Source organism: Molothrus aeneus, chromosome 1 (assembly GCF_037042795.1).
Source record: "Molothrus aeneus isolate 106 chromosome 1, BPBGC_Maene_1.0, whole genome shotgun sequence".
NCBI lineage: Eukaryota > Metazoa > Chordata > Aves > Passeriformes > Icteridae > Molothrus > Molothrus aeneus.
The window spans coordinates 38,851,598-38,876,458 of NC_089646.1; the positions used below are offsets into that span (position 1 = coordinate 38,851,598).

The following is a 24,861-nucleotide window of genomic DNA, read 5'->3' on the forward strand; positions in this document are numbered from 1 at the left end:
GCTCTCATATCCCTGAATAACTCTGAGACACTGCCTGGTATCCTGACAGAGAGCCTTCTCCCTCAGAGTGATGGATTTTCCACACACCTCAAAAAAAGCAGACCCCTCCACTATCAGGAGCACCTCAGAGAATCAAATTTCTGTCCTCACTCCAACAAACCTTCCAATGAAGTTACCTGGAGTCCAAATTTAGAAACTGAAGATCTTAACATCTTATACACATGGAAAAAAAACCAAACACAACAAGACTCAGTCCCTTCTAACACTGCATTATTTTAAGTACTTGATTTATAGAGCACAGTTAAACTGCATCTTCTGGAAAAAAACCCAGAGAATGATGGGACCATTATGATGATGAAGATTCTAGATCATAGTGGTAATTGTTACAATAGAAACCATGACAAAGACCAGAAATTTCGTACTATGAATTGGTCGGTTGTACCCTGCAAAAGGAGTAATACAAGACAGAATTGTCAAGGTCAAATTAACGATAGCTGTTTCAACTAGAAGGCAAATTTATTTTTCTGCCACTTCAGTCTCTCTCCCCTGTTTTCCAGACAATGATGGGTGTGAGCTGGTGACCACGCAAATGCTGGTGAATGAGATTGGTCTGTTCGTATTTTCACTGTTAAGCTGTCAAAGCACTCACATCAAAGGACTGAAGAACAAATTGCAAGAGTCACAAGTACCCGCATTAAAGGGATGTTTTCATCCATGTGTATACAACTGCCCCCCAGCAACCCCAAAAGAAAACTCAAACAAAACCCCAGCCCCATCTCAAGAAACAGAGGACCACGAAAGAAGAAGAACAAACAGGTGAGAAGAGCTGGGCAACGGGATGAAATGACAGCCAGTAGTGCGACGGGGGTGTGGAGAACCACTTCAGTCTCTAATCCTCAAACACTTCCAGGAACAACGGAGGGAACAGTTCTGTGGGGCACTCCACCTTCATGTGCAGGAAGCGGCTGGCATGGCAGGCTCCGATCATTCGCAGGTCTGTCACTTTCATCAGCAGTTTTGGCCAAAAGTGTGCAACATGGTGTTTTCTGTAGTTAATGTAGTGTTCGAATGCCAGGAGGAAACCCTCTTGACACTTTTCTATTCTCTCGACGCAAACAAGGCCTGGGCGATCTGTAGATACAAAGCAGCAGAATTGTCATTCTTACATATTTGCTTTAACAAATGCCTGATCATAAATCAGGAAAAATAGGATGATTCTGATGCTAGGAAAGAAAGGAGAGAGACCGGGGGCATTTGTGGCTCTGCTACAAACTTCTTTTACTCCAGCCTTCTTTTACTCACTTGCTAGTACTATGCCTGTTAGAAGAAGAAGATAATCCTTCCTTTCTTCATCCAATGCCTGCTTTGCTCACTTACACACACTTACACAGAGTGAAGCTGTTTGGGAAGTGTTTCCTTACAGTGACTAGAACATCGGATCCCTGATTTCAGCTAAGGATTCCATCTACATTTTTCTGTAAAACAACTAATAAAGAAACAAAAAAAAAATCCTTTTCAGGTATCTAAATTACAGTTCCTTTCTATCTGGTTTTCTACAATCTGACTAATGGTTTGATCATGCTTTCATCCCAGGTGGGCTGTTATGGAGCATCAAGGAACAACAAAGGCTAAAAATCTGGCTGTCTCAACTGGCACCCAGATAAGGACTGGGAAAGCCCCTTTCACATCACTTCTCAGGAGACACCTCTGGGAAAGCAGGTCATTTTTGAATTGCCTTTTGAAAACCCTGCTCCCGTATCAGTGTGTAGGGACTTAAAAAAGAAATCAAAATGTTTTGATGGGGAAAATGTAGTGCTGTGTTGTGATTACTGTGGAAACCTTTTTATCTCAGATGCAGTTAATGCTTGTAAATCACTGATTGTGTATTGTTATTCAGTGCCCAATCTTCAAAGCCATCTTAAAATAAAATCTTGCCAGATCTGCCACTGCCCAAGAATGGAATTTCCTCTTTGGGCTGGCACAATCACTGGAAGCATATATGAAAACATACTCAAATTGGGAAGGTTAGAAACTCTTTGGAAATCATAGGAAGTTGTCTCTGCTGCTTTTGTATCATAACCAGTTGCAAATGGTCCCAGCGTGGGGAAGCAGCACAGCTTGTAAATGCCCATTAGGAAGCAGTGGTGCTGTTAATTAATAAAAAAGAGGGCAAGTCAAACTAAACATATGAGACTGGTGGAAATGTGTATGAATGCCCAGTGCACAACATTACTTGGGGGAACTTATCATAAGGACCACTGTTGCTAAATTATCCATTTTTCATTTAAGGAAAACTGGCTCAGAATCAGAACTTATTTCCTCTTGATGATCATTCCTGGCTCATTCCTAAGTACCAAACTGAGCAAGGTGTGTTACCAAAACCAGTTTTATGTCCAACTCTCTGAACACCCTGCACTTTTTTTCCTATTGTTCATCAAAATAAATCACTGGGGTTTTGAGAGAAAATTTCTTTCACATTACTCTAGTCAGCACTACAAGATGTAACCTATCTTATTTCTTTTCAAAGAGGCTTGTGACAAAGACCAAAGTGTTTCAAAATTGCTTGGATCCCAATATATTTCTGTTCTCACCTGATGACATGAGCAGAACAGCCTGAAGAAGGGCAACCTCGGTGTCATCCAGATTAAATGAAGAAAGAGACATGCCCAGGTCAAAAATGGCATCAGACACTACGCCAAGACCCCCGTTTTTCAGCTGGCCCCTTGTCACTGCCATCTCCCCATTCAGTGTTAAAGTCTCACTCTCGGGGTCATAGCGAACTGCTGCTCGGAGGGACATAATCTCCATACAGCAGCCTTTCAGAAGGATGATCTGGTCTTCACATGGCAGCTGCAGAAATTATAAATGGCAAAGAAAAATTCATGTTTGTCAGACTGAGAGGCTTTTACAGCTACAATAGATCCACGAACATGAAGTTGCAGTTCACAGCCCAGGACACTGCCCTGCATAGTGCAGCTCCCCTCCAAACTTGCTGCTCTGCACAAACCCCCAGGATCTGCATTCCTGCCTTCAGGAACGGCCAGCAGGTTAACATTCCCTGGTTAGCATCCCCACACACCCTTGGGAAATCTAGCAGTAACACAGCTTTTGGTTCCTTCAGCTTACAACTTATAGCAGAATAAACCATAATTGGGGCTGGTGCAGACCTCAGCCATCCCAGTTAAATTCACTACCAGCCATACTTATTTCTTACCTGACCAGAGGAAAGGAAAGACATTTGGGAGGGTCTGTAAGAGTGGACTGTGTTTTAAACAAATATATCTAGAGGATATACCTCAATCAGTGGAGCAGGAATTCTCACGGCCCATTTTAACAACAGAGAATTTATTAATCTAGACTTAATCTAGTAAAGTGGTTCTCCCTGCACTATTGCTGGACAGACAGAAAATCTATGGTATAGCTACAGCTTTTAAGCTGGTGCATAAACTGTGATCTTCAGGGCATTTGACTTTTCCATGCCATTAACAAAGGCAAGCTGTCCCACGGTTCTGTATTTACAGACTATAACCAGGATGCTGACATGTGAGCAGAACGTGTTCTATAAAGAATGTCCTTATGTTTTCTTAGGTTATTCAATGATAACAAAACCCACCAAGAGAGTTTTGAGACTGTAAGCAAACAGCAAGGGTCCCACAAATGAAAGAGCAACACACTTCTGCTTGGCTTGAAAGGAGGCAAAAAGCCATTTATTTTTTGATTTATATAAAAATATTACATTTACCTGTTTTGCAATTCAAAAAAAAAAAACCCCATGAACTATAGGTTTACATGGCAACGGTGTACTTGCAAAGCAAGTGCACTGATTTGGTGGGAAATGATGCAGAGCTGCCTAATGCAAGCGTAAAGCAGTTCCCTGTTAGAGAAGAGTTTTAAGCACAGAGCTAGTCATGGTCAGGAAAATGAGTTGAGTCATGCAGCTACTTTTCCACCAATGCCACCTTCAGGTGTGAAGTGTTTAATACACAAGAAAATTGACTCATTCTGTTCAGAGCAAATCAGTTTCCCTACAGACGACCCTCAGCTCAGCAGCAGTGTGGGGAAGACTGCACAGGCACAGCAGCAGTCTTGCTACCCAATGACAATTCCACTGTTTGGCAGCAGAGACTGAAGTAGGGAAAGAAACAGAGTTAAAAAAAAATTAAAATGAGAATAGATATGTGAGAGGAACCATGAAGAGATACTGGAAAAAGCAATGGAAGTGAAAAAAAGAACATGAAAGAAAGACAGAGAGAAGGGACAAGAAAAGAGAATTGAAAAAAACACCAAGCCTCTAAATAGAAGGAAGAATAGTAGAAAAGAAACAGGTAACAGTAGAGAAGATATTTTGTGATGCTTCAGCTGTTTTATTTTGTGAAGCTCAGCTGTGAGCCATGAAATGAATGCGATTCTTTCTACTTGATCCTTCTTAAAACTTCTTTATGGTAGTGGCAGTCTGACTATGCCTGTCTTTCACCTGCTTTTCTAATTCTGAAGGATACATGGGACACCTGTTTCACAGATGCCAGGCCTCAGGTCTTATCTGCCAGTAGCAGGAGTTACTAGAGACATGAGGCTTGAACATCAGTTCTACTACCAGCTGTGCAGATTTTAATGCTACCTACATTCATCACTTGAGTGTTGCTACCAGAGCATCTTCCAGTAGCAGGATCAATAAATGTGACTGAAACTCTGCCATGTTTCCTTTCCTCTCTCTCTGCAGGGAGAAAAGGCACAAGGCGGAACCTGAAGGGCTCACCTCTGCAGGACACGTGCCATCCAGCACCATGGAACTGAGCTGAGCTGAGTGACCTCAAAGAGTATTCACACAGCTTCACCCACTGTGGAACCACTGATGCCTTGACATTTAAAACTCACATTAAACTTATTACTTTCCCCTCAATCTTCATCTTCTAAGCAGAAAGAAAAGCAGGAAGGAAATAACAGGAGAAATGCTGAGAAGCAAATCAAGTTTTCCTTACACTTTGATTAGTCTGGGATTGGATACTTGGTTTGAGGGGGGGGGCAATGGGTGCACACAAGCTAAGCTGGGCACTCAGTGCTTTGCTGGCTTCTACATTTGTCCAAAGATGTGAAAAAGAAGGAAAAGTAGCCATGAAAATATAAGTGGCCACGGATGTTCCCTATCATGTCCCTCTTTCATACAGATTTACTGCATTCTCAGACAGCTTCTGGAATTATGAAATGAGTTAATGTTTAAATGCTCTGCAGGTCCTATGGAAGAAAGAAGTATTTTCTCCTGCAAAAAATCTACAGCCCACAGAGTGTTGCTTCTAAGAAAAAGGTACAGGTTAAAAATCATAATGGAAACAAAGTTAACAGGAGGGTGCCCCTTCAAAAAGAAGCAAACATTTGTAATTTTCTTCATGATACAGGAAGTGCTATATGACAACTCAGAGAGCAGCTGTCCTACTCCTTTGTGTTCACCCAGTTGTCCCTCACCCAGCCATCAGATCTTGCTGTACATGGGCAGGTGTCAGGGTTACACAGTGGCTGAGCTGTAAACAAAGCCTGGCCAGCTGAGCCACATAACATAGAGACGTCATGCTCAATGATGCCTTGACTTCTTCATCCATGCTTCATCCTAGCTCTGACACAAGTGGGTCCATAGTAGCCAGGAGGGGTAGGAGATGTCAGATGTGCACTGGGGTCTGTGTGTGACTGGCAGAGCTCTCTAAATTAAAAAGACTACCTTGGTATGTCACTGCAATTTCCCAGCAACAAATGCCAGATCAGAGGAGACTGATTCCCTCAGACACTAAATGCTCATGAGCTATGGACATATTCCTTGTATTTTAAAATCTTCATGCTTGGCTGCATTTCATGCTTCCTTGACTGATGGTGCCAATGCAGAGGCTGGCCAGGATGAGATATTTACACTGTGACTACTATTGATATTTACCTCTTCTTATTCTGTACTTGCCAGAGAACATATATAGCACTCCCTGACTGACTTTAAAATAAAGCTGCCAGCCACAGTAGAGTAAAATTTGATGGCTGCCTTACCCTTCCTTTCTGGTAGGGTGTTGACCTCAAAGGATGAAATGGAACGTGTTCCTGCTGACGGCAGGAGGGTTGGAACTGGATGATTTTTAAGGTCCCTTCCAACACAAATCTTTCTATGGTTCTATGAAAATTATTTAGATTATTAAGACTGAAATATTATTTCAGGCTGCAGTTCTGATACCATTTATTAAATTGGAGGAAAAAAATATAATCAGCCATTGCATCTGGTCCTACAATAAAAATGATACCTTGGTACAAATGAGATCAGCATAAGGCCTCTGTATTCCTTATGTGCAACCAAGCCTTTGAGTCTATTTACTGTATATTTACATATGAGTATCTACTTGGAATGACAACCCACTGCTTTCACAGACTCTTTTATGCACAACCTCCCCATTCAGAAAAACCAAGCCTAGGGAACCCAGTAAGGTAAGTGCCACTCCTGTACGGGGTGCTTTCCTGAATGTCAAGAATTTTTTACTGTCTAGACCTAACTCCACAATACTGTACCTGCCAAGGAACCAGAAGATACATAGGGAACCATGTGCTGGAAGATTTTATTAAATATATCAGCAATGCTTCTAGACAGTATCTTTTTGTTAGTTTACTTTGTTCAAGGCCACCTCTAAAGACATATTTGAGTCCCCAATAAACCACAATGACTTCCAGATTAAGAAACTCAGGCTTTCAATTATCACAGGAAAAAGAAAATTCATGAAAATACAGATTATTCTAGTTCCATTGATTTTGAGTGTCTTTAATTTTTTTAATTTTAGACACATTGAATTTTTAAGTTCCATGCCAAAGTATTTTGAGTAGTTTTTAACAACAGGCATATAAATGAGGAGTGCAAGAAAGTCTTCTTACCTCACAAAACATAGGCAACTTTTTGGCAAAATCCACCACTCTTGTAATCGCTGGTGTGATAATTTTTGTAAACTGGCTGAAGGCTTCTAAATCCACTTTCCCACCTTCTGGGGCATTAACTATTGGTGCCTGCCCAATATCTTCTGGCTAAGGATATAAACAAAGACATTTAAAGGAGCAGTCTGTCTTAGAGCAACTATTTTATACTCCAAAAAGTCCTACTTGGTATGGAAGAGACTAAAATAAAAAGCAACACTATTTGCTTTATAAGTGAAGTCAGTTTATGTCACAAAATGTGAATTCATTTGTAAGGCATTTGTGAAAGAAGTGACTGCACAGAGAAATGGGTGACTGGTATGCTTCTACCCATTCTTTGTGGACAGCTGGGCTGTTGTGCACACAGTCTCTTCCTTGTGTCTGTATCTATGTATTTTATGGGTGCTGCACATGCATCTTTTGCTTAAAAACATAGGCACGTTTTTCCTAACAGGAAAGCTCTCAGCTGATAGCTCTCAAGTTTCTCTAAAAGCAAAAGAGTTGAGGAGACATGTTACCTTGAGAAGATGCTGCATGCTTTGCAGAATTAGGCTCTTTACCCACTCAAAGCTTGGAAAGTCTCCCCAGAACAGATTGCCAGGTATCACACGGCCCCCCCAGGCAATTGCCAAGGCCAGTTTCCAAAAGGCTAAAACAACTTATGTGCAAAGCTAAAACAACTTATGAGGAAGAAAGAACAGGCTAACCTAAAGGTGCCCTGGATAATGTAAATGGAATTTGAACTCATCTGTGTAAAATTTTGGTTGAAAATCGCCTGTTGTATGATTTCAGCTCAAGGCTTCTCCAAATGAAAAACAAATAATATTTTGAGGGTTTCAATGAAATAGTTTCAAGCAGAATCTGTAATGAGTGTTTTTTATTCCAACTGCACTTAAACTTGTTCACTTGGTTTTTATGCAGCTGGTCAATGTCACAATGTATTTTAAAAACAGGCACATCAAAGCTGTTTTTTTTTTAAAGTGTGGCTTTGCAATTACAAACACCTACCAAACACCATGCAGAAGTTTCATTCTGTTCACATTAAGGTCAAAAACTAGATAAAACCCAGAGAAACAGACCTTTAAGACTGATGGGCCCCATGATATTTATATAAGACACATAAACATGGGAGGTGCTGAAAGTGCTGTCTGTAATAAAAACTTGTGTTCAACCACTTTTTTAAAGAAACACATCATAAAAGATCCTTCTGTAACTAATCTAAATCCAAATCTAACTTCTTACAAGAAAAAAACTCAGCAATGTGTTAATAAAGCAAGCACCAATTGTAAAGGAACAATGAAGAAGACTGGGCTCAATTATCTGATGTTTTCTACTAAAAAACTCAAATAAACTCATTTCTAGGCTCTCTCCCTCCCTGAATCTTGGGTAACTAAACCACATTGTCTGTGTGCTCATGATAAACAAACTTCATCCCTTCCAAGCAAAAAAGACCAAATGCTTAAACCCACGCGAACCATTGTTATGGAGAAAAAGGAAGAGCACAGCATTTTCTTGGGAAAGGCAAAGGAAGTCAGGAGAGCCAGCTAAAGCTAACGCACTGGAGGGGAGCCCCTTCCACCTAACTCAACAGGAGAAGAGGTAAAATGGATCCCAATGAAGTCCCTGTCATCAAAGAACCAGCCTCAGCCACATAAGGACAGATCCATAGCTCCTGGGGCAGACTGTCAGCTTCTCCTGTTCTTCAACAGCTCATTCCAGCCCCAACCTCCAGCTCCCTAGGTTTTATCCCAAACCAGCTGATACCTGAAGAACAGCACTCCTGTTTAAGCAACCAAAAGTACTACTGCAGCTGCTTCTTGGTCTGCTCACACCTTGCTCTGCAACACCCCTGGAAAGTGCTCTCTTGGTTCTTGCCAGTGATGACTGTGGTTTCCTGACTGTAGAGTCTATGAACACAAGCCATTCATATAGAAATTTTGATGGTGTCACTGGCATTAAAAAAACCCTAACATTATAAAAGAGATCAGCTACTTTGAATACATAATTTCTCTGAGCAATTCAACAGTGAGTTGAAATTCCCACGGTGAATTACGCAGTAGGAGCCTAGGCTTGCAAAAAGATGAGCGTGCTCTATCTGATTTAGTATACCCTGACTGTTAAAGACTCCTGTGTATTTCTGAAATGCAGTCTCTAATCCCTCTTTTGTGTGGTAGAAGCATTTTGCATTCTGCACTTATTTCCCTTAAAAATCGATTTAGAAAAATCAAATAAATCCCTTTTTAAGCTCAAGCATCATAAATCAACGTTTATTTTCTGACCCTTAGTTATAGGATGAAAATCCAAGTTGTTTTGTAGGCTGCAACCCCAATGGTATAGTGTATGCATCATCCTGTTCTCACTGAAATTAATTTTCCTTGCCTAATTTATTTTCATTACTGTATCCACCATTAACCAAAAGAGGCAAAACCCCTGAGTTATTAACCAAAAGTACCAGCTTTCATCTAGAACTTTATATTGTTTTAACACTTTCAATATGTTTTATGAAGTCCCTAGTAAAGCCAACTATCCCAAGATAGAATATATTAAAAAAATACAGTATGTATTATAGACTGCTTCTGTTCTCAATCAGGAGAGAAACAACTTTTCTACTTTTTCTTATCACAGCACAATAAAAGTATCCAGCTAAGTAAGCCTTAACATAGCAACACACTGTTTATCTTTTGAAATACATGGTCTGATCAAACACTGAGGGGTTCAGGCACGAAAAATGAAGTAATAACTACACAAAATCACCCTTTTTTCACAAACGTCAGTACACTGGCAATAAAATCTCTCTGGGGTTGCAATGCTGGGAAGGCACTGCAGAAGAAATAACAGAACCTGGCCCTAAGAGCAGCATATAAGGCTACAGCCCTTACCAGAAATTTCCTTTTCTGCTTCCAGTGGCTTCCTTGTGCATTGGTGGCCACATGTGCTTCAGTAACAATTTTGATGAGCTCCCATTCCTCATCTGTTGGCTCTGGTTTGTGCCCAATGGTTTTCTGCAGCTCTTCCCGACGTCTCTTCTCTCGATTTTCTTCTATCAGCTTCCTCTTTGCCAACCTCTTGCTGTCATCCAACACCACTAGCAGGGGAAAAAACAGACAAAAATGACAGGAAGTTCATAAGACTGCCAGAACTTTGGTCTTTTATGTGCCTGAGGTACCAGTTGCTTACAAACACCTTAACTAATCAGTAAGGAAGTACCTTGGCAAGACCCACAGTTGAGACAGTTCTCTTACTTCTCCCTCCAAACTTCATTTTCTCAGAAGCCTGGATAGCAAAGAGTGACTTACCATCCTGGTAATGCTTTGTATACTGCCATTGCCCTCAAGGGGTTGTTCCACCAATAAAAATAATATGCAAAAGCTTTGTGAGGTGTCCAAGTGCTCCTATAATCGACTTGGAGTAATCCATATTGGGAAAGATGCACTTCTGTTTTCTTTGAAGTCATATCAGCATGCTCACACTCACTGCTCTGAAGTGCAGAAAATGTACTTGGATGCCAGCAGAGGGTAACATGGATCAAAGAAAGTGGGAGCACTTATTCACAGAAGGCTCATCTGCCTGAAGCACGACACAAATAGGTCAACATGCCTTTGGCTCTTTCCCTGATCCCCACAAGTGGTGTTCCTGTAGACCCCCATTACTTCCAGTGACTCCAGATACACAGATCCCAGGGCTCTCTGCTCACCACTTCACTGGCATCCAGCCCCTTTCCTGAAGGTCCTACCTGGCCACAATGAAATTGTCCCCTTTATTCTATTTCCCTCTAGACAGAGGGCACTGTTATACATTACATTAACAATGAAAATACTAAGTTAGAATATTATTCTGTTGTTTACTGGGCCTGTTTTCCTGTCAGTTCTTCTGCAAAGGATTATACTGGCAACAACCATGAAGGCACAAGGGGATTTATATGACTTCTGGGGGGCTTTACGTGACTTCTTCCCGTTTGTAGTAATTGAAGTTATTGGTGTAAATCCCTGTGCAATGGCAGGAAAAGAAGACCCCTAAGGATTAATCTTGCAGCCATATTTTCTAGTTCTTTAGAAAAGACTCAAAATCTTTGCAGCAGATAACTTCTTCAGGGCTAAAAATAAAACAAACAACTGCAGGATGACTCATACAATGACATTCAATTTCACATCCTCCAGAATTTTCTAAACAAGATGTTTTTATCTCAAGCTAAGTGTCCATCCAGATGCATTTCTCCCTCCTCTCCTCCAAATAGTGAACATTCCTATTGTTACTCAGCTTGGTAAGGCCAGGAGAAGGTGCAGCAGGATGAAGGATAAACAAAAAATTACAGCCCTGTGAAAGTGGCTTAATGTAATGAGTGCGATTCCCTGGTATTATTAAATCCAGAAAAGGGCTGGCACTTCTACTTTACTTTAACAAGCTTCATCAATCAACATACTTTAGGCAAACACAGACACTGAAAAAAAAAAATAAAATAAAGAAAAACCAGGAAAATATACTTACAATCTGTTGCCATGCCAACAAAGATACATTTTTTGAAGCGACATTCCTGGCACTGATTTCTTGTTACTTTGTCTATCACACATTTTCCTTCATATTTACAGGAATAGGTTGGATGGAGGTTCTTCTGAATGGTTCTTCTAAAAAAACCCTAGGTGCAAGAAATAAGTACATAGGAAAGCATTAGCACTGAGCAAATTTTAAAAATTGGGAGCTGCTTGATTTGTTAGGCATGTACCTAGCTATGCAAGATAACAAACTTCATTCCCAAAAGTTCTCAAAGCTCTCAAACCAGTTTATAGTGTATGGCATTTCTCTTGATTTTCCTTAACAATTAGACTTATAGACATCTTAGATAAGTAAAGGTGCAAGTAGTGCTGTCTTGAGACACAAATACTGTGTACATGTCTTCTTGTAGTCATATTTTTTTACTGTTAATTTTTTTCTTGTATATGAAGTATTTTTTGAGCCCCTTTTCAAACTCTGTAATCATTTTGAAGGATATTGAAAGGCATACACATAGTTTTAATTAAAAAGCAGCTTCTGCAAATAGTAAGAATGGTGGTGTGTTTGTGCTATTAAAGGATCGAGTACAGACAGTTCCACTCCTTTATTTCCATAAAAGCCAAATAACCAACCAAATCTGTGCAAGAAAAAGATTTTGCAAATACAGTCTACACAGTCTTTGAGTTTGGTTCTAAACTCAAAGGATCCTGAATTTATAAATTATTTGTATTTCTGAGAAGTAGATTTAATTTGTATTTACCACAGAATTTCAAAAGCCCCAAAAGCCCCATGACCACCAAAGATTCGTCTGTCTATCTATCTATCTATCTATCTATCTATCTATCTATCTATCTATCTATCTATCTTATCATAATACAGATATATCTTGCAAATTTAAACAGATCCTAAGACCACATGAACTAATGCAATCCCACTGAATTCACTCATTCAAACGCCCCATAAAATATCGCTGTAGGTGATGAAATCAGATAAAAGTTATCTCTAAACATTACAGACAAAATCCTGGTATTAATTTCAACATGACTTTTCTCACTGACTTTTGCAAGGGCTGGATAAACTCCCCAAGACTGCAAGATATGAACAAGATAGGCTGTAAAGCAGAAAATTTAGGCTTCACTTTAATTTCAAGTTTCACCATTATTTGAGACTGCCTAGATTCAGCAATGCAGCTCAGGATTACCTTGACACAGAGAACACACTTACACTCTGGTCCTGTTTGACTGAGGCTGTTCAGAATGGCTTTGGTTTTAGTCAAAACAACGGCAAAATTCAAGTGAGATTTTACCTTGTGAATAGTCTCTTCAGCTGGGATTTTGTCTAATGAATAGTCTCTTCAGTAGGCGAAAGGTCTGTTTTTAAATCATGTTAAATAATACCCAGTAAAATCTTACAGCAGTGCGCAATTTCTTTTAACACAAAGTGTTGAATTAACATGTACAGATAAGTCTGTATTTCAGCTTGTACTCCTAACTCCTGTGAAAACAATGAAGAGCCTTGTCCTCGTTAGAGTTTTATCTTACGAGGTTCAGCTTGAGCTAAGAGTACAACTCTTTCTTCCTTAATTACGGTAAGACCTGAAATATTAATTAAACTGAGTGGCATAAAGCTTGTGTGGGAGCCTTTGCAAGACTGGGACCAGTTGTGTTAAGATAAAATCCAGGAAATCACAGGCAAGATATCCTTATGTGGGGTTTGGAATAAGTCTCAAACTCTCATCTACTGAACACCCAGTTCTGTCCTCAACCCTGTGATGAATTCCGAGAGACAGGATCTGTTCCATCCCTTCCTGAAGACCTAGGATGGCTGTGGACAACCAGGGTCACAGGGTTATCAATAGTTATGAAGCAAGAGATAGAAAAATCTCTAATGAATCTTAGCGAGTGAACTTCTGCTTTCTAAACCTTGCACAGGACTTAATGTAGCTGTAGCTTTATGTTGGCAAGGGTCTCCATCACCTCTGCTGAGACAGCCCATTTCACCTTCTCATTTCTTTGCATTTCTCAGAAAAAAAAATTGCAAAAAATCCTTCTTCGTTCATCTCCAGATAGATGTTAAGGAAGCTGCTCTCTATATCTATCCAAACACCTCACCACAGAAGTGTTATTCTCATCAATAAAAGAAAGCACATTGTATAGTAGGGAGCAACTCTTTCTAAACTCCTTTGCTACACACCTATATAGCAGTAGTTGCAATGGGTAAAGTCAGGAAAAATATTTCAGTGATGTCAGAACTCACTGCTCATTTATTTGTGTTTAAATTCCTCACAATTTACTCTTCAGAAATCATGTGTGAGGATGAAGTTCATGAAAGCACTTGCCAAAGCAAATCTTTGGTTGTCAGCCTTGATTATGCTTGTTACAAAACTAAAGCGACTTTGAGTGGAAGCAACTAGTAAACATCAAATTAATTGAAAATTTATTATATATATTGTGTATTGATAAAACATACAACTTTGTTGATATATCATACAGCTTGAAATGTGTATGCAGCTCCTTCAAGACAATAATTACTTTTTGCAAATTGTTATCTCAGGTCCTTGTGTGCATAAGCATTATTTTAAATTGTACATCAGACAGAAGAACTGTATGTGAAGATAAAAGCAAATTTGTATGATATGTCTCTAAAATAGCTGGAAGGCATAAAAAGAACTACTTAATGAAAGTCTGAACTACTAATGAAAGTCTGAGCAGGAAAACTCGCAACAGTTACAGCTGTTGAGCTGAGAGCTAAGTATACTTCATAATGCCCCAGTGCTGCTTACTTCCCATTATATCTGAATAAGTTGCATCCATACATGTTATGTATTGTTATCATCTGGTATTCAGGATGCAAATGTGTAAAAGAACCACTTGTGCAGCTCCGTAGTTCTTTTTAAAGATATAAGTACTTTTTTATACTTTGTATGTAAGTATATGTATAAAGCCCTTATGAGTATTACCATGAATCTGCTATACATAGGATATTTAGGTCTCTGTTCATTTCATAAATGTAACTTAGGGAAATGATGTACAACCAAAAGAACTACTTCAACACAAGAGTTACTGCAATGAGGAGCTCTAAAGCCAATCCAAACCCAAAATATCAGATCCAAATGTTCCAGACTTTGTGGGTGAACAAAATGAGACTTCCATGGCTTAGTCTCATGACACCAGCCCAAGACATGTGTGGTCCCATTTGTTTAGAAAAACAATTTTTTTTTTACTTTCTGCAGGAAAGAATAGCTTTCTTACAGAATCTCAAGCTATTCAGGCAAATTCATGGAAGTGAAATCATGTAAGATGTGTCTGATTGTGTTACTCCATTTTTATTTACTTGCCCAAAGCAATCTCTTTTTAAATTTTATTTTGCATGAAGTCTTGGAGATGCATTTTAGGGCTGAAAGCACATTTCAATATGCTTAAGTTAAAGAAGTCAACATCTTTTTGGAACTATTTTAATTGGGTGTCAATGCTTCCCAAATTGATGGATGTTACTGTAATATGAGCATGTGGAAAGGATTTTGATTTTTGCTTCTTCACAGGGATGGTGAGAGGCACTGGAACACTGTTAATCTCATGGCCATAAGCAGAACCTTAGCTATTGCATAAACAGCTTCAGTGGAGTAGCTGGGAACATGCTGTTGTACCCTGGCTGAGAACACGGCTAAAGAAACATTAAAAAATGGAAATTTAAAAGCTAACTGGTAAACAGCAGCAACACCAGTCTAAATTTCTTGTTTTCTTTTCAAAAGCAAACATGGCAAAAACCAACTATATTCCTTATGCATATGAAGAGCAGCAGCATGATCAGATGCAGCTTATCATCAGTACTGGATGTTCTTATTAGCTTCTAATCTGTCTTTATTTGATTTGACAGCACAGTTCAGGAAGTCTGTATAATGGAGGAGCTGGAGAGCTATTTCTGATTCCCACTTTCCCACCATGCCCTTTACCTTGCAACCTTCGCAAGTGATGCAGCGATAATGGTATCCGGTGGCTTTGTCCCCGCATACTACACATAGCTCATCCTTGTCTAAGTAACTGGGTATGTACCCTGCAAAGAAAAAGAGGATGTGGCATGTAAACTCCATACAAAATTATATGATACATTTGATATAAAAAGATTGCATTAAAATCCACCACAGATCTTGTCTACCAGCGCCATACTTCTGAACTCACCGAATTTCCTGAATAAAAGTTTGTACTCTTACAGACTTAAACACAGCCTATAAGATTTTCTATTCCTCAGACTGATTCAGTGTCTACTGGTCAAGAGGGAAAAGTTGGAACATGATTTCTCTCTCCTGAGTGAAATCCTACATCAGAAAATATTCATTACTTCAAAAGATTTTATGTGAAATAATAAAATAGCAGTGAAGGCATACAGTATGTTTCTGTTCTATATATCAGAAAAAACCTCAATATACTTGTATACTGTAGATGAGACTGCAGGTTTCAGTGTGACTGGGGGACTTGGTAGTAAGAAATATTTACTGACAGATGGTTTGTTTCAAAGCAGAAAGGTACAAGCAACATATAGCCCAAATTTATTAATCATGCCTGACCTGGACATGTTCCACAGGAACACTCAATGTAGCCTGAATTTAAAGCAAAATATGTGGACATTCAAATATGTGTGTATGTGTGAGTGTGTACATGTATGTGTTAGAATGACATTTTCTCTTCAGAAGTGGTTTACCAGATCCAGCCAGTGAAAATATTCCTGCTGTGAAAAAAATTGGCAATGCTTGGTTCTTTTCCGACAATGACATTTGTTTTGAAAACACAAACATATTTTCAATTTGAGCAAAAAACCAAAACAATACTGATGGCAAGCAAAAAGTAATTGTAACCACAGACAACTTTTTAACAGGGTAAAATACAAACCTTTCAAAATCAATGTTTCCATGACTCATAACTAATGGAGTTACAGTTTGTAACTTTACCTTCTGAAAAATCTCACTGTGAAGATGTAACATAGACATCTCAGACTCCCTTTGAGGGGAGAGAGGAAAGTGCACCTATATGTATAACTATGTAAGATCAGTGGAGTAATAAACATTTCACAGGGTCCCACAATGGCTGAAGTTGGAAGCCACTTCTGGAGGTCAACTACTCCAACACCCCTGCTCAACACAGGGCCAGCTGTCCAGGTCCATGCTCAGACAGCTTTTGAGTATCTCCAGGGATGGAGACTCCACAACCTTTCTGGGCAATCTGTGCAAGTGTTCTGCTCTGTCACCTTCAGAGTGAAAAGAAAATACTATTTTATTATTCTCAGAAGGAATTTCCTGTACTTCTATTTGTGCTCATTTTCTCTAGTTCTGTCACTGGGGACTGAGAGGAGTCTGACCCTGTCTTCTACAGTGTGGGGGATCAGATATTCACGCACACTGATATGCCCCTTTGAGCCTTCTCTGCTCCAAGCTGAAGAGTCCCAGTTTTCTCAGTTATTCCTCATAGAAGAGATGCTCCAGTTCATCATCTCTGGCCTTTTGCCAGGCTTACTCCAGGATGTTTGTCTTTCTTCTATTGGGGAGCCCAGAACTGGACCAAACACTGCAGATGTGTTTCACTAGAGCTCAACAGAAGGGAAGGATCACATCCCTCAAGCTGCTGGTGACGATTTTCCAAAAGCAGATCAGATGCCATTTACCTCCCTTGCTTCAAGAACACACTGCTGGCCTACATGCAACTTGCTGCCCACTAGGAACCCCCAAGCACTCCAGTGCAGAGCAGTTTCCTGCCAGTTGGGCCTGCACTGCTGTGTTTATTACTCCTCTCCTCATGCAGAATTTGGCCTTTGCCTTTGATGAACTCCAAGAGATTCCTCTCATCCCATTTTTCTAGGCTGCCTAGGTTGCTTTGAATGGGTAGCACATCCATCTGGTGTTCCAGCCACTCCTCCCAGTTTTGCATCAACTGCAAGCTGAGTGGAATTTTTCAGTGCAATGAAGAAGAGCCCTTTGGATGCAGCTGCCTGTAACACGATCCCTTACCACTAGCTTGCTGAATCCATCTGTAGCACCACACATAAGGCTAGACATGAAGGTTAATGTCTTTATGAAGCCCTCACAGCAGTATGGGCCAGTACAGCTTGGGGACTTGGGACACCAGTCACTTGGAGGGCAACCAGCAAGACTCAGGGCAGCAGAAGGCTGTTAAGGGATGCTGCAAGAGGGGTGGCCATCATCTTCCTGCAATTAACATGCCAGAGGGTCAGCTCAGTAACACTTTAAATTCAAATGTCTTCCTAAGGCTATGCTTCCAGAGGCTCTCTAGAAAGGTAAGTCCAAATTAGACAAAACACTTAAAGTTAACTGAGCTTAAAATGCTTAAACTTTATGGAGTCTGGTGAGTAAATCAGGAGAAAGTAAAGAAGGCAAAAAGTATTTGTATGGCCTAATTTGAGAATAATTATGAGAACCTCAAATTATAGAGGAGCACATATCCTCTTCTCTAAAAGAAGGAAGCAGTAGTACTTGGAAGCCATTCCTGGATACAGGCATCTCAGGTCTGCCAATATTCCGGAAGGGGAGTGGGGGAATGAGCTAAGATCTCAGTGTTGTATCAAACCAGTCTACAAGACAGCAAAAGAGCAGATTTGTATTCAGGCTATATTTCTCCATGATGAACAAGTTATGCTTGGATAGACTGGTGGCCATGTGACATTGAGAGACGAGAGACAGCAGGGTTTCAACTCTAATTACATCACTGACTCCTAATAGTCAGTGGGGGATTAGCAGAGGCTATTATCTCCATCCTGCCCCCACTCTGCTCACACCTGCCTCTGCACATGCAACACATACACAACACAGAGCTGACAGAGTGGGCAGGAGATGCAGCAAAGGGATGAAGAATTTTCCCCTAAATGTATCATGAAGATCAATGGCTTCTTGTTATTGCTGGTTACTGCTATTCACAAAATACAGTCTTTGCATAGCACAAACTGCATCCTCAGAAATTCAGTATCCCTGGTTAGCTTCCTCAAGAATTGTTTTTGAATTAAATGCCGTGATATTTCATTAATTATACAAGCTGGTTAGTGCTGCTCATGCAATGGCAACTTGTTCTACTGGAGGAGCAGGAGACCACTTGTCTAAACTGCTTCCTTAAATATATACAGTAGGTCATGCATGTGATCACTGCTGTCCATCTCCTTCCTGGAGTTTCGCCACTTTATCCAATATAAAGTTTCCAATCTGGCAGAACACACAATCTCTTCGGGGCACTCCTAATCAGACATTAAAAATGGCATCCTTACATGCAACCACACTGCCAATTTCTTGCATCAGAAGCATTAAGTGACACCTACTTAAGCTACCTAAATATTATATTCAGTACTGCCACAGATTGACTCCAAGGGAGTCAAGGGAAGTACATACCTGGAACTCTTCTTGTGATTGAACAGGAAACATGAATAGAAAATTCTTATTCCAAGAAATCACTGGCAACAAAAGAGTGCGATACATATATTTTGTCTTTCTATTACAGTTTTCCATATTTTTAACACTTCTTCTAACAGCTAATGGGGTTAGAAACAGTTAGACTGGGAAGAATGAACCTTCGGTAGTATTTTCAAAAGATACAATTCAGATGGACATCACTGCAAAAGGAGTAAGTGGATTTACATTCAGTTCTTACAAACACTAATGTCCATTCTGAGTAATTTCTAGTGGTGGCAAATATCCTGCATGACCCTGTATAAATTCAATACAATTTCATTTGAAAGACATGCAGATAAACAGACAGTACATTTTTTCTGCTTCTCTGAGTTAGAAACAGCATTAGCAGGAAGAAATTCAACATTGTTTTTCTAAACATGGTACCGGCATGGAAGAAATGAATAGCGCAGTGGAGATTCTTGGGGAAGTCATGGATGGCAGCAGAGTTGTCTGTTAGATGTTTTGAGGAAGGAGAAGAGCAACAGACTTGTCTCACTCTTGGCACCACTATTAGTAACTTGTCTCTCATATCAACAAGTACTTTTGCTTCATGTCTGTGTAATAACACTGAAGCAAAAATAAAAATGCCTATGTGGAAAAGCAGATGCTGTCTGGACAGTGTAATCCTCGCGCTCTCTTACTAATAAATTTCTTGCTGATAAATTTCTTACTGATAAATTTCTTACTAATAAATTTACTTAGTGATACATTTCATGGAAACATCAGGTATGTTCCTATTTCAGGTGGTCAGAATTTATTTTTTATTTCTTGGTCAAATCCTTTTAAGTAAATATCTAAGAGGAACTGTTCAAGAGCAACAACAACCTCACTGAATTGTACAAAAACAACCAATATTGTTCCTTGTTGTTTCAAGTCTCTGTCTGCTGTATTCAGCATCCTCATGGACTGTCACTTGTTGCATCCCATATGATCTTCTAAACTAATTATCTGTCAAGTATGACCTGACATTGTTTATCCCAATGTCCACCTTGGATCTTTGTTTTGAGAGAAGAATAACAGTGAATGACCTTGATCTGCCATGTCTGTGTTTCCCCTGTAGCCTAAAGTAACACCTTTGGTTCCCAGACTCCCACCTGCCAGTCTGCCTAATCTTACTGTCTTGGCAAGGCTAAGCACACAGCAGGATCACTTGCCCCTCTCTAGAAGAATATGTCATATAATCCATTATAGCCAATCTTGAGAGAGATCTAAATCACAACTGTAGCTTTGTAGAGGCATGGCAGGAAACAATTCCCTTCAACAGGAAAATGCACAATGAGTCTGCCCCAAGCAGCCATAAGCATAGAAGGAAATCTGCTACTCCATGCAGTCATCTGAGGTACTCCTCCATTAATACTGTATGCATGCACTCTTAAATTACCATTTGCAGGAATGATGCCTTACAGCACCACATATGACCCTGCACAGTGTAATGAGCTGGAGAGACACAAGCAAGACACTCAGTGCCTATTCCTCCATTCAACAAAGCAAAGCAAACTATTTCTATTATAAAAAAAATCTGAAAAATTATAGTGATTCTTCTTCCTCTGTATCTGGTACACGTTAACAACATCAACAACAAAAAGCATCTTTTGAGAAAAGTAAAGAACCAATTTCAGTTTTGTTAAAGTATCATTGCACATACTTTATATCTCCAGATCTGTACAAATAATGTGATATTTGCCTAGGGAATTAATCCTCGCCTTAAAAAAATTGTAGAACCAAATGGTATTTGACTACCAAACAGGAATATGAGTAACATTGATGCAAACAAACTATGCCTGTCTGCCAGACGTTCATTATTAGCTTGTTCCTAATCCACCATAGATTTATACCTTGAAGGCAGAAAATGCCATTTTTTGCTATTGTAGAAGGACAGTTATGCTTCAAGACCATTATTCAGTACTTTAATTTTCAGTATACACTGGCAGAGTCATGTATTAAATATACTCCCTGAAATCTTTCTTTCTCCCATCTGGTATGATTTGCATGACTAGAGACCACTTACTAAAATGAGGAGTTAGGACTTACCAGTAAGCTGGTATTCACTTACTAGACACTACAGTACAAAAATGAAAAAGATGAAATTAATTACTACCTTGAGAATCCTCAACTGTATTAAAACTGATATGTAAATTTGTACGGCTGTTCTACTGCTTTCATAGTCACCTTTACAAATTATAAAAAATTACAAGGACCAGCCATACATCATCCTGGACATACTTGAGCAGAAAAAGCTTAAATGGAGTGTTGGTGGAAGCATAGACCCAACAGAGAAAAAGCATACTCCACTCTTATTTGTGCTATTATCAACATTGATCTGAAATGCTGGGCAGATACACTGATCCTTGTTTCCCACTTTCTTTAAATTACTCCCACTGAGAAAAATGGCTTATTTCTCCTTCGAGCTTGGAAGCACTGAGAATGTTGCTGAGCACACTTTTCACACTGATTCACACTTTTCTTGTTAGCTATCTGGCTTGCATGTCCTCAATTTTGATCTCTGTTGACATTTTTTGATTTATGAAATTACTAAAATTGACAAAAGATTCTGCAATGACTGAATCTGAAACATTTTATAGTCCCTTTCCTCTCCATGACTTTTCAGTGCATTAGCTCTGCTCCTTAGGCTGAGTCAGAAACCTTATCAACAGTGCTTTTGCAGAGAATGTGCTGAAAACATTTTAGCCCAAACTGTGTTGTCACTTAAACTTCTGCAATCAGTACTGTACCTGCAGCCATTACCAATTACAGGTACAAAATACATAATTTTAAGGGTCAGATCATGCAGTTTCCCCACCCCTCAAATAATTTAAATGCTTTTAGAGACAGTATCTTAGTACTGCAAGAAAATTATTTGTTTAGAAATCTAAGCCTCACTGAACAAAGCAAAGTATAACTTACTTCACTTTTTCATCCTTCATTTGGTTGTGGAAAGGTTACAGTAAAGGAGATGAAAACACATTTTTCCATTGACTTTTGTTATGAAAGAAACATAAGTGCAAATGCATAATGATTTATGCAATGGATTATGCAATTTTTTTCTTAGTGCTATTTTCTTAGATAGGTGGTCAAGAGCAAAATTAATATTTTTAAGCTTGAATAATCATTAACATACTGGGAACTGTTCTAATGCAAAGGCCAGGATGACAAATTCTCAGTGTTTCTGTAAATTGATTATATCTACACACACTCCCTGCATTGATGAGATGACATTTTGGCATAAGCTTCATGTTACTTTTTCTTAGCTATTTAGAAAGCACCCTAATGTTCTCACACTGCTGAGAACTCAGTTTGGGCTAATTCTGTTGCATATTCTAGCACTCACACACTACATATTCTCAGCTGCACCTTAATTGCCTGAGAAAAAATAGAGAGAAATAATTATGGCAAATACAATTATAAAAATAACAACAATAACAACAACTTTCAAAGTCCTGTTCTCCCACCATACCAAGAGCCCTTCCAAACATGGCATTAACCTCACGGGTATCTCACTAGTATCTGGGAAGCAAGGCAAGCTGCAGGGATGAGAAGCCAGCTCTGCTACAGCCTAATCTCAAGAATTTGCCCCCCAGTCTAATCTCAAGAATTCCCCCCAAAACCCTTGGTTTGGGGGGCAGCCTCTGCTTACTGCTCTCTGCCCCACAGAATCTGAAGTTAAACCCTAACCTCACAGACACCTGTGGACATCTTTCATTAAGATTGTCTGAGAAATTACCATGCAAAGGAAAGTGAAAAGCCAACTCTCATCCCAGTTTTAACTTTGCAGACATTTCTCCCATGTCGTCCAAATGTCCAAAACACTATGGAGACATCTAGTGTGGGGAGACTGATGTTTCTGGACTCCTGTACATATTTCTTTTGTACCTTCCTAACTGCATTATCTCCTCCTGTCACTGCATACTCCTCCTCACAGCATAGGTGGTGTGAGGAGATCCAGGGACATTTTTGTCTGTCTGCACAGCCTCTGCACAGGGGCAGGGGGGCATAGGCTCCCCATGAGCATCACTCATCCAGCAGGCAATGCTGCAAGCTCACCATGGCTGGCAGCACTGTGTGAGGGGAAAAATATTCCAGTTTAAGCTCTCTGGGACAAAACTGAGAATAGCACCTTGTTCTCACAACGATGAGCCCTGTTCTGCTTATCAGATTTCACAGCATTACACAGAAAACAAAGTGTATGTGGCCGTCTGTTTCCTAGGGCAGGATCAGGTCCGAAAGGGCTTCCTTAATAAAACAGTAAGCTCTTGCACAAACGTTGTGCTGTCACCTTTTAAAAGTGTACACAAGAGCACAAAAGGTAATGGAGAAACAAGTAGATGCAAAGCTAAACCCACATCTCCACCGCCTGATTTTCTGGACTACAATTCTTTTCTTTAAAAGTTAATTTTTTCATCAGAATTTCTGACAGATAGTCAGGAAATAATAGTTTTTAATGTACTGTAATATCTGATATTTAGAACAACTGGCTATGCTTTATAAATGTTTCTCTCCCCCCAACCCCCCCGACAGTGACACATTGCTGGGGTCTTTGGTTGTTGTTTTTCAAGTTATTTTCTGAATTCCTTCAAAGTGACATAAAAATAAAGAAGTAATTAAATACCGTTTCACAAATTACAAGCTTTTTGACATATAAAATGTTGATTTTTTTTTCTTCCCAGAGGGAAAACAAGACTTTAACCATTTAGTAACTAGCAAAAGCTCTGAGAGGAAACAAGTAACAAGTCCATGTGCTACTGTAAAGTACAATCTGATTTGAACAGCATATTATTGAGATTATAACAAATTTCAGGGGACTAACAAAAATACCAACTGCAACAATCAAGACTCCTCATGAACACCTGTTTAGGGAATTAATTTTGCTTTAATGGGCTATTACCAAGGCTTCTCTAACAAACTCACTTGCTCCCCCAATCAATTCCAGATCAATACAGACACACATGCCCTGTGAAAAGCCTTCTGTTCTTAGGACAGGATTAAAAGATTTGTTAGTTTTACGATAGCTTGCTTAAAAGATGGAAATAAAAAAAAAAAAAAAGAAAAGAGAAGATGCACATGTTCCACGCAGTCTAGATCTCTTCTGCTTAACAACCTCAACATTTGCAAAGGTTTGACAGAAGGGAGGCCACTTTTTATTGATTATCACAGTAATAAGGCTCAAAGAATCCCAAAACACATTGCTCAGTCTCTGTGAATGATCAATTAAAAGCCTGCTAGAGAGCTGGCTTCCTCCGAAATTCACCGCCATTTCTCAGTGAAACTGAGGTGGTAGAAAATAAGGGCATACAAGCCATTTTTAAAAACAACTCTGTATTCTTTCAAACCAAACAAGTTCAAAAACTTTACACAGGGCAGATGTCGGGTGCCTGAGCACTGAAATAACTTAAAGCTTTGATCTAGGTGTACTAAGTATTATTTATAACCTTTAACATTATGAAAAATGTACTCCTTCAGTGACTTTGCAACAGCAAGTCTTTATTTTTTCTAAGTTAATCCTGAGATAAACTTTTCCCTTAACCAAAAACAAGAAATAGAAGAATTCTACAAAGGCTATGAAGTCATTAATTAAAACCCAACAACACATAAAAAAGCCTTAAAAAGCATTTAAAATGCTGCACAACACAAAAACATGTATTATCCACAACTACATTTAGCCTACAATTTGATCAGGTTGTTACAGCTTCCAAGAAGGATTTTTAAAATAATTATCTTTACTATGAAATATGATGCTGTTCAATGTATGAAATTAAGACATCTTTCAATCAATCATAGAGATGTATTGCACCAAGAATTAATGAGTATTTTCTGTCCAGAGGAAAATACTTCAGTTTTCCATGTAGTTAATAAAAATAAACAGTCTGCTCTTCATTACAAAGATACTTCAAAAGTAGTAAATGGTGTTTTCTTTATCTCTCTAGTTACATCAGATTCATCTGGATTTTGGAAAACTGCATACAGAAAATCTGGTCTGATTAGAAAAGGATATTATTTTGGTATAA

General features: G+C 39.3%; 1 protein-coding gene across 6 annotated transcripts in view; it reads right to left on the reverse strand.

Annotated features, from left to right (window-relative positions):
* Positions 1 to 253: 253 nt before the first annotated feature.
* THRB (thyroid hormone receptor beta) overlaps positions 254 to 24,861 on the reverse strand; it is a 153,581-nt gene continuing 128,973 nt past the window's right edge. For all 6 annotated transcript variants that reach the window (XM_066570712.1, XM_066570904.1, XM_066570786.1 and 3 more), the window contains 6 exons: positions 15,368 to 15,468; positions 11,413 to 11,560; positions 9,807 to 10,012; positions 6,892 to 7,038; positions 2,592 to 2,850; positions 254 to 1,131 (listed from right to left, as the gene is read on the reverse strand). In XM_066570712.1, the coding sequence (XP_066426809.1) occupies positions 890 to 1,131; positions 2,592 to 2,850; positions 6,892 to 7,038; positions 9,807 to 10,012; positions 11,413 to 11,560; positions 15,368 to 15,468 (1,103 nt within the window). In that variant the 3' untranslated portion in view covers positions 254 to 889. The remainder of the gene's footprint in view (positions 1,132 to 2,591; positions 2,851 to 6,891; positions 7,039 to 9,806; positions 10,013 to 11,412; positions 11,561 to 15,367; positions 15,469 to 24,861) is intronic.